The sequence below is a fragment of the Micropterus dolomieu genome, linkage group LG17 (genome assembly GCF_021292245.1).
Source record: "Micropterus dolomieu isolate WLL.071019.BEF.003 ecotype Adirondacks linkage group LG17, ASM2129224v1, whole genome shotgun sequence".
In the NCBI taxonomy this organism is placed as follows: Eukaryota; Metazoa; Chordata; class Actinopteri; order Centrarchiformes; family Centrarchidae; genus Micropterus; species Micropterus dolomieu.
In genome coordinates this window covers 35255670-35266504 of record NC_060166.1, presented here as the reverse complement: position 1 = coordinate 35266504, position 10835 = coordinate 35255670, and the positions used below count along the sequence as shown (strand labels likewise).

General features: G+C 43.3%; 1 protein-coding gene across 2 annotated transcripts in view; it reads right to left on the bottom strand.

Moving 5' to 3' along the window:
• LOC123985622 (MAP/microtubule affinity-regulating kinase 4-like) overlaps positions 1-9025 on the bottom strand; it is a 56944-nt gene extending 47919 nt beyond the window's left edge. The window contains exon 1 of one of the 2 annotated variants that reach the window (XM_046073303.1): positions 8626-9025. In XM_046073303.1, coding sequence (XP_045929259.1) covers positions 8626-8835 — 210 coding nt within the window. In that variant the 5' untranslated portion in view covers positions 8836-9025. The remainder of the gene's footprint in view (positions 1-8625) is intronic. The other variant, XM_046073304.1, reaches the window with a different exon arrangement.
• Between the last annotated feature and the right edge of the window lie 1810 nt (positions 9026-10835).

The following is a 10835-nucleotide window of genomic DNA, read 5'->3' as shown; positions in this document are numbered from 1 at the left end:
ATGGTGGTGATGTTGGATGCTGGTTGTTTGGGTGTTGACAGGTGTCTTTTATACAGGTAACAAGGTGAGGCAGGTGTATTTGATGTAGATAATTGGTTGGGATTGGGGCTGTGTCTTAAAGAAAGACTAACTGGCTTGTAGGAGCCAGAATACTTGCTGTTTGGTAGGGGGTCATATACTTGTTTTTCCTCATCAGATGGTTATCAATTTTTATGAATTCATATGATGTGATTTTCTGGAATTTTCTTTGGGATTCTGTCTTTCACTGTTAGAATGTACATATGATTAAAATTGTAGATTGTTGCATTCTTTGTAAGTGGGCAAACCTGCAAAATCAGCAAGGGGTCAAATACTTATTTCCCCCACTGTACCAAGCTTGCGTGCATGCAACGTGGGTTTGTTTTGGGTCAATGACAACATGGCGGTAGGCCGTGAAAGTGTTCCCGAGATTTTTCAGCCTAGTCCTCAGATGACTGAGGCTGAAAAGTGGTTGTATTTTGGTTGTAATAGTTCAGCGAGGACAACTTTCATCTAAGACTGATATTACGGCATTGTAGTTATATTTGGTGATCTCCCTGCCCATCCACATGCCTATGTGTAAAAGCATGAGGCAGAGAGAGCACACCTCTCTGCCCTTCCACGTGCCTACCTGGAAAAGCCACCTCCCTGCCCATACATGTGCATACATGGAAAGCCAGAGGCAGAGAGCAGCAGTAAAGAACCCCGTACAGAACAGAGCAGGCATATGCGATTTACATGTTTAATGCAATTAAACCTCAAGAGTAAAAGACAACTTTGTCGCTACATCTGTTAAACGAGCATAACATGTAGAAGGGGTTATCTGTTCTGCTCTGTCCACGTCTCTCATCCCCTATATTATTAAAAGCACACAGAGCTAACACTAGCTTAGATGTACAACGAGCTAAATTGAAAGCTGTCTGTAGTCTAACTGTTAAGCTTAGATTTCCATGCAGCTAGGAGCTAGCTGCCTGAACTGCGTCTGTGTGACTCTATCAGCGCCCAGAACGCGACAGTGCAGCGTCGCTCGTTAGCATGTTTGATTCAATTCGGCCAAATAAATTCCCTTCCGATAATGAGGTATCAGATCGATAATTATCGTGCATCCCTATCAGATACGGCCTGAAAGGTGGAGCTGGGGTGGCGGTGGGTTATGAGCTTTTTGCACAGGAAGAGCGAGGGCAGGCAGGTAGGCTACGGCAGCTTAAATAGGCGCCTTGTAGGGAATCTGCCAATGAATGCTGAGAGAGGAATCAGCTGAGCTCTCAGCTGATGTGCTGCTGAAGATGGCGGCTATCAGCTGATATGCTGGAATGAACGGAGCTTGACTTTGACTTTGTTGACTGCCTGAATTAACGCAATGCTGGATAAGTTTACATAAGATATTGTTATTATTTTAATGTTTATGCAAACAAAAAGTGCAGTGTTGCTCTCTTTGTTTCTGCCCAATCTGCCACAAGTTCTGCATACCCGCTCACAATTACTAATTTACTTCCTCCTCATGCCCAAGGCAATCTGCCTGAAAAGTCAAGCCATGGGGAATATCCATGTTTGATATTATTAGTTTAAAAAGTAGTGTTTGAAAATTTGCCTTTATTTATTCGATCTGAAACAAAAAACTTGAAGGGAAGTGTTGACCAACATTGTCGGCCAATAAGGTTTAACTGAGTATTTCTTTAAGATTACAATCTGTCGGGTGCAGGAAATGTAAGCTGTCACTGTTAAGGGAAGTCATGACAAAGCAGTCGACAGCACATGAACTAATGTTTCTCTGCCAAACCTGATGGGAAAATTCAAATAGGAAATGATTGTACTGTGAAAATGTATCATGTAACATCACAGGCTCCGTGTTTCTGCCGACCACATGGACTCTCTTTTGTTGTGGAGCTCCTGTCTGCAGCAGCTAATGGGCAGAAACAATGACAGCTGTTTCCGATGCAACATTTCCTCTGGTTAAAAAGAACATTACCACACGCACACATAGATCACATTTATAGAAATATACAGACACTGCTGTTAAAAGTAAGATATCGTTCATTACAAGAGATAATTGTTTTTTTGTTTCTTGCAAAATCCCTCCACTTCACACCAACACATGAGGTGGCTTCATGGAGCTGCAGAGCTGTCATAGCAGAACAGAACAGGAAGAGCAGATCATGTGTCTGCATGGGTGAAACCACAGCAGCTCAGGCCTGAGGAGAGACACTGAGGACAGTAAGCCTACACCTGAGAGCTGGACAGCAGAAGAGCCTCGTTACACAATGAACACAACAGGCCGACTGTTTGCTGCGACTGTGAGCGTCTGAATGCTGTCTAGAGGTTTGTTTTTGTAACTGTGTGCATCTATGTGATAATATGTTGATCTGCAGTGTGTGTGTGTGTCAGTTAACAGAGGCTCTGTGAACAGTGTCTTTCTTCACATGGTAGCCTGATCTCCAGAAAACGCCACCTGTTCAGCACCGCTGCTTATCTAGAACTAAATAATAGCCGGCAGGAAAGCTACAAACAAAAAGCCACGGCAGTTACATTCGAATTAATAAGTGTTTAACCAACACACATTTAGATTTGGCTTCTTTATTCAGCATTTGGTATATTTCCTTTTGAACATTCAAAAATCCAATTTTCATTTTTACACCTGGCTGTGTAGCTTACAGACAGATGATAGAAACTGGACTGCTAAAGGACTTATTTCCGACATTAGGAGTAAATATTATTTGGAATAAAAAAAGAACTAGGCACTTAGCGTGATCAGCGAAAGCATGCACAAATGAAAAAAAGAGTGCCACCTACAGAAACTCATAGCTCTTCTACCAGATACTTTGGTAACAAGTCTATGCCAAATTTCTGAAAACATGACAGTGCTCGTTTTTCTACAGTACCATATGAACCGGGGATACGACATGCTGATCCGCCTCGACTCATGGAAAAGAAAATCAGTACAAGTCGTGTAATATTTAACCATTTTCCGTTTTTGTGGCTGTTAGCTCTGTGTCAAAGCTTTGATTTCTCCCAGTTCTGGGATCTGATGGAGAGCTAATTTAGGCAGAAGTTTCAGAGTTTTAATCAACTCAAAATCACCAAAAATGATGATGCAATTAGCAGCGCAGAGAACTGAATGTCTGTCCAATGCACTTGTCAATACAGGCGGCGTGAGGGGCCATTTTAAAAGTGCAATACAATCCATTTCATTGGTCAATAACATTTTTTTTTTTCAACATATAAAACTCAAACCACTGCCACTTTAGATAGTGACCACCTGTAAACATTTCACACCTGTGAGTTTGTAAACAATAATAATAATAATAATATTATTACTACTATTATGCACATTGCAAGGATGTAATTTCACATCCTCTCACAAAATTTTTAGTATTGTGACATCGCTACATCTACCTACACTCCGAGGAAGACAACGCCTTAGGGGACACAATGAGGGATGGAGTCAAATATTGAACTGCAAAAACACACCAGAGAGAGAACGAGAGAAGGTATGACTGTACTTAAGCAAATAATACTAATCTGGGCAGGGAAAGTAAATACTTACATTTCCCTTAAAAACCTGCCACTGCTGTGCTCTTGAGCAAGCCATTTATGGGAAGGTCTGCTAAATCTCTTAAGCTCTTTTTGCCAGAACTGCCCAGATTTACATTCACACTGTCGCCGCTGAATCTGCTCAGCGCTGCCAGTTATTCACTGCTGCCCATTGACAAGCGTCACCACAGCCCCTGCGAGTCTTGCACATGGGCACCTTTGGTAGTAGCCGTTAATGCTAAACAGATGGTGACTCAATCACCTCTCCAGGGATTTAAGATGGAGATTTCCCAGCTACTGGCCCTCTTCTTCTCTAACCTTTGGGCTACTGTTGCACCCGTGACTCAAGACACATTTCAGTTGGGTTAAGCTGGCGAGTGTACAATGCAGCACACGAGGCATTGTGGCCAATATAGGTCACCTAATATCAACACGCCTAATTTTATACCGATCATGCACGGTCCGGTTGGCCTCAGCGGACCAGATGAATAAAAGCCTGGAGGTGTTTATGACTGTATCTGGTGTGTTTCTAGGTGAAACGAATACCATCAGGGGCGGCAGAGGTGGGTGCCAGCTTTTGGATAACAAGTCAGGACAGCAAGCTCATGAATCTTTCGCTTGCACTGGGAACACAAAAGCCCTGCTCTGCCCTGCGGTGGCACACAGAAAGACATGCAAGCTTTCTTTTTGTAAGAACACCCAGCTGTACATGTGCACACAAGCATTCACCCACACCTACTATACGACTTCCTTTTCTCTCTCTCAAAAGCTCATGACTTGTCCCAAGCATTAGTTTGTCCATTTCCCACAGTACAGCAACAAAAAGCACAGACATACATGCATACCTGCTTATTATACTTGTAAGGCCGACTGGCTATATTCCAGCTCTGAACTTTATTACCACATGGTTGAATCTAAAGCCAAGCGCTATAACTTAAGTGACAATATGTCCTCCCTTTAAAGGGATTTCATCAAGGAGTTAAAGGGATTTCCCTTGTTCTTCTAACCTTAACAAAACACTGTATCCCCTAAGAATAGAAATACAAAACACAAATACAAGACTTGACCAACACAACACACTGAGAAGAGGACACATGAACAAAGGATTGAAGTGAAACACTTGCAGACTTCTAACAGATGCAGGTTCAGCAGGTTAGGCTGTACGTGGAAATGAGGAAACTATAGGAGGGTGAATAAAGATACAATCCCAGAGTAATGTCATGGTACGAGCAAAATGTGTCAGAGGACACAAGGAGCTAATGGCAACAAAGATATGAAAGAGGTCACCCACTAAAATACTACATGGGCAAAACCTTCATGATGATAACAGCATTGCGAAGGTTTGATGGATTTTAAAAGTAACTTTCTGATGCATGTTGTCTGGACAACCTACATAATTTGTACTCATGTCATGAAAACATTTAAAATCTAACACAAACGGATACAATAATATACACAAATGTGCAATTGCCGGACTTACATAATGTGTAAAGAGATCCGAAAAGATTTGTTTACTTGTCCAAGTGGTGAACAGAGGAGAAGGACGGAGGACATGGCTGCTGCCTAGAGCGGAAGGGATGTTTGCCTTTATGTCTGGTTTCAGTGATTTTGGATCCAGAGGACTTGATGGAGTCAGAAGTAAAGGGGGGTAACGTGGGGAGGAGAAGTGAAATGAGAAGACGATGGAGGGAACAGAGGGCACGGACATGCAAATTGCGGATCCTGGTGTGAAAGCTCTGGCTGTCGTGTCATGAGCGCTGTGGTTGAATTATCACTCGATGCGGTGATAATTATCTCAGAAGATGACAAAGCTTTACGTGTCGAGTTGCGTAACGTGTGTTTATGATGGTGTCTACATTCACTTTCTGCGTTACATGCTCAGACATGTTACAATACACCCAGAAAACACACATGCATCCAAAACATTCATATAACACGTCGTGCCTATTTAGTCTTTCTGACCTCTACAGCATATAGGTGGTGACGGAAAAGTGGATAAGAGTCCTGGGTTCAATTCCCCACTGTGACACATCCACTAATGTGTCCCTGAGCAAGATTCTTAACCCCTAGTTGCTCCAGAGGCATGCGACCTCTGACATTTATAGCAACTGTAAGTCCCTTTGGATAAATGAGTAAATGTAGAGCACTTTTATACATTTTACAACATCACGTTCAACATCTAGCTCAAAATCACAAAACCAAAATTTACTCACTTCTAAATCCTACTTAAGTAAAAACAAAACTGCAAATTCTCAAATAATTCAAAAGCTATTGTGCTATTGTGTATAAAGATATTTAGCTCTCCAAATTAAAATTTGCAAAGGCAGCTGTATCAGCATCTACTCCAGACATTCACGACACAGCTCTTAGGCTGAGTGGAGGAGTAAGGTAAGACCTCAGCGTTGTTGAAGCCAGAGAGAGAGAGAGCGAGAGAGTAGAGAGAGAGCGAGAGAGCGAGAGAGTAGGGAGTAGTGGGATTGTTTCTTGGATCAAAATAGATCAAAATCACTTGTGAGCATCCTAATTACATTACAGCTTCCACAATGAAAGTGCATATAGAGTCTGAGTGCACACAGCAACTTGGACACGAGCCAGTGTTTCAATAATATATTGCAAGAGACTGTACATTGTATGCCATATATAGACTGAGTGAACAGAGCTACTGTGTGTGCTTACTTGCATATCTAGAAGACTCTCTCGGTGAGATGACTGTGCATGAAATTGTGGGTAAAGGGGTGGATACTTGAAGACGTCTCACCTCTCATCGAAGAGGCTTCTTCAGTTCTGACTGACTGGTAGAGAATCCCATCCATTAAGGCCCCGTCCACACTACTGCGTTTTCGTTTTAAAACGGAGACCTTTTGCTACGTTTGCACCTCCCGTCCAGACTAAAACGGCGAGAACGAATACCTAAAAAGAAGAAGTTTGGAAACTCCGGGCAGCGTTTTAGTGTTGACGGGCAAAAACGGAGGACTTTAGAAACGATAATGCAGACGCTCATGGTTGTGCTCTCTGATTGGGTCTTATAAGTCATGCAAAGTAGAAACACGATGCTACTCACAGATATTTTGATTTGGTATTTTTATTAAAATATTCTGTACTGTGTAAATAACACTTACAGCCTGCCTACACTTGTACTGCGACAACTTCCAGTCTGTTTTCCGCCGCCACAGTTGCTTTAAACTCTCGTGTTACATTCAGAAACAGTCCCAGCTTGTTATTGGTCCCTACAACTAAAAAAAAAAATCTGCAATTCTTCTGCAACCACAGATTAGACCATCTGCTTCATGTTTACAATGGCATGCGCATGCCCAGTGTTAAACGGCTTGAATGAGAGGCAGAAGTATCTTCAGCCAAGTCCAGTTGCCCTTGATTTTAACCTTCCTTGGATTTGACCTGGATGACTGAGCTTCTCGGACACAACAGATGACTATTACTACGAGTGCGTGATTAATTTACTGTGATCAATCAGTCATCTTGCTTTTACCGGCAGAAACTTATGACAAAAATGAAACTGAATCAAGCATTTGATAGGCACCATTATTTGTGTACTGCTCTGTTTTGTTCTGGAGAAACTGTTTAATCACTACATTATGAATAGATACTTTAGAAAAGTAACTGGAAAGGGAGTTTCTTAGTAGCATGACTGAGTGTCTTTATTCTTCTTATTGAAATAACAGGCTATCTAAATGCAGTGCCACTTTTTGGAGTCTGCATCTGGGTGTGGCCTGACACAAACTGTCCAAACCATCCACAATCCAGGGGTTAACATAAAAAGATAAGAAAATACCTCCTGGATTCTTCCACCTGTATAAGTGTTTCTGGGTCCTGCCTGTAACAATCCACAGTGAGTCAAAATCACACAGCAGGTTAGTAAAGAAAGGTCTCCTGAGCAGAAGGACCTAATCTTTCTGTATGATTTTTATGTATTTCCCCATGGCTGCCATTCAACTTCATAGCCCGCTTCCATTTACTTCAGTATTTTGGTTGGAGGGTCGCACCCAAAATATGGCGTAAATTCAACACGTCGCTCACTGTGGTCAAAGGTTAATGTGAAAGCCCAGGAAATAAGCTAACTACTGGTGGCTGTCATTTATCTCACACGAGACACACTATCACCAGACATACAGGGATTGGGGTAGTGATGACATACTCTTAACAAAATAGGGGGGAAGCTCATTGTGAGAGCTTCAAATCCAAAAGGAGTGAGTGATATTTCAGGCTGCTAGGTTGGTGTAAGCTTGGTGTCCTTGAGATGAAAAAGGTGGGGATTCTCTGTACAGCCACACTACTGATGTCAGTATATGGTGAAGGAGATATTAGAGAGATGCTCATTTCCAAACAAGCATCTTTACAAAACAAATCCTAACAAAACTGTTATATGCTTCAAAAGCCATTCAAATCAAAGTCCTGTCTCCCCAAAACCCAGACGCTCCCACAGAAAAACATCAGCAGGACAGACCAGGCTAGCCTGACACAGCAGATTTTGCAATCCTGTGCCGCCAACTGAGCTGCCTCTCACACTGTTCCATTAAAGGGGATACCAGACAGACCATTTGGGGTGGAGGGGGGCAGAGAAGGTGAAGAGCTGGAAGTGAGGTGATGGAGGAGAAAGGCAGGGGTGGGTGCAGGGCTGGCTGGGTGCGGAAAGGGCTGGGTGGCCTTGTATCAGATGCATACATTATTGATCAGCTGGGGGGAAAGAAAAACATGCGCACTGAAGACACCGGTAGGTGAAGGTGGTGAAAGTCGAGGGAGATTCTTTTTAGGCAACTCATTGATTGATTACATTTGTGCATTTTGCATGTGATCAATGTCACACACATGCACGACTCTTCACCCCCGTCCTTCATCTCCCGCCTGTGTGTCCAATTGCAACCTGTCCCAAATGAGCTAGGGGAGATTAACGTCGCCTTGCTTGACTGCAGCTGCTATTTGCACATGGCACACTAATCTCAAGGCCTGGGGGTTATTATTATCATTTTCTTCAAAAGCACAGTAAAGGTTAATGGTAACATATTCCTCCTGCTGAAGGTGACAAATAGACGCCCTCTGTGTTTTTAATTATCTACTTACATGGTCCGGGTTCCTCTCGTTCCCAGGCAGTGCCGTGCGTAAAGACATGTTCGTCCTGAGTGCGCTTCGCCGTCCAAGAGAAAATAAAGAAGTGGGTTTGTGCTCACACTGGGTTAAAAAAAAACACCCCTGATTAGCCTGGTTGTCAGTCACACCAGGCTCTGTGTATCGGGGGGGGTTGGGGGGGGGACAAACAGCTGCACTTCTCATACAATCCTCATTGTCACAGTCCGTGAAGGCAGCACGGATCAGCAAGACCGTGATCCAGCTTAAAATGATGCGTAAAAAACCCCAAATGGTTCGCTACATTCACCTCATGTCTGTCTGTGTGGTGTTGTTGGTACCAGCACAGCCTCACTTGAAGGAAAAGAAACACCCCAGCCCAGACTGAACCCCCCCACCCCCCAACACCCTCCACTTATCTTTTCACTTCCCCCCCAATCCTTTCCCAGACGCTATCGTACCATTATGGTGGATACTGGCTGGGTCGTTATTAATAAAACAATCCCGGTGGTGATCGCTTTCCTCTCAGCTGCATAGTCTTCTGGTGAGAAAACAAAAATAACGCAACCATTGGGGCGACTTATAAGGGTTAAAGAGAAGGACAGAAGGTCTCTGCGCGACCACCGCGGGTTGGAGTTGAGAGAAGAAAGGGGGAGTTTCTGTCCCCCCCCCGTTTGCTAGCGAATATTTTTCTGGGTGACAAACGTCAAAACGACAGCTGTCGCGGAGAAATAGTCACGGAAACAGAGGCAAGGACCGTGTAAGACAACATTTGAAGAAGGCGACAGACAAACGTGCCAGGCCTTGGGATTTAAATCAACTGCAAGCTGCGGTTGAATTAAAGAAAGCAGCGGATGTGCTGCCTCCCTCCCAGCCAGTCTCCGGTTCTTCCCCTCAGTCCAGTCCGATCTTTAGCGCCTCTCATTCGGTGTGACCGTCACTGCGTTTGTCAGGGGAATAAAAAAGCCTCCCGCGTGGGAACACGAACACGAAGATGTGTCGGAAAACATAACATTTGCTTTCTGTGATCGCGAAAGAAAACGGCATCCCTCCTCCACCTCCCGAAAAAAAAAACACACACGGTGACAAGAGAAAGAGGGAGGGTGCGAGACGTCAGCGGGGCTGCGTCGGTGCTGCTTTCAAGGAACACCTGGGGAAATCAGTCTTCCGAGTTTCTGAAAGTCGTAACGAGCACCTGCTTGTATTACAATCCAGTTTAAAGTGAAAATTACTTACTTTTAAGGCAGTTTTATGTGCACATAAACAACAATAAAGGGTTTCAGTTTATTTTCCATGACAATATCTCTTGAATTTCCCCTCCTGGAAAAACAACACGGGCTCATTTCTTTCTTCTAAAATATCATTATCGCCTCCTGGTGGCAACAGACAAGAAATTGTGGCTGTTTGGATGACATTAGGGACGTGACCCTTAACACTTTTTGAAATTGTCGATTTTGTCCGCGTCACTTTTTCAAAAAAGGTCGGTTTATTTTACACATTTCACACATGTCACATTACAACATGTTGAAAAGTGAAATTAAGTTTAACTCCCTACTGCTTCACAGCAAACAATATACAGTGGTCCAAAAGCTTTCATAAAAATGCTAAACAAATAATCTACATTCAGTGGAGCAGTGCTGAGGATGAATTTCAGTTTAAATGTCTGATCGCTTGGGGTGGAAAGCTGCTCTGAAGTCTGGTGGTGCGGCAGCTGAAACTTCTATATCTCTTCCCAGAAGGCAGCAGGGTGAACAGGCTGTGGCTGGGTGGGTACTGTCCTTTAGTATCCTGCACCTCACCTCACCAATATCACTGATGCTCGAGAGATGGGTACCAATGAACTTCTGAGCGGTTTTAATCACTCGCTGCAGAGCCCTCTGGTCCTGGGCCGTGCACATCCCATGCCAGTTTGTGATATTTCCAGTCAGTCTGCTTTCTATTGCTCCTCTGTTAAAGCTGACAAGAACTTGACACGGTGAATTAAGCCTTCTTAAATTTTCTGAAGAAGTACAGTTCACCAGCGTGGAGATGTGACCATGTCAGGTTCTTAGTGATGTTGATTTCTGAAAGCATTTCTAAAAAATGTTTAAATAACAAATGAAAATGCTTTGATAAAGCTTTATTTGCACAATCGGAAAACATGCAATGCAATGTAAACATGGAAGAAACAAATTCCTTGTCCAAAAAAACTAACTTAAGCTACTGAT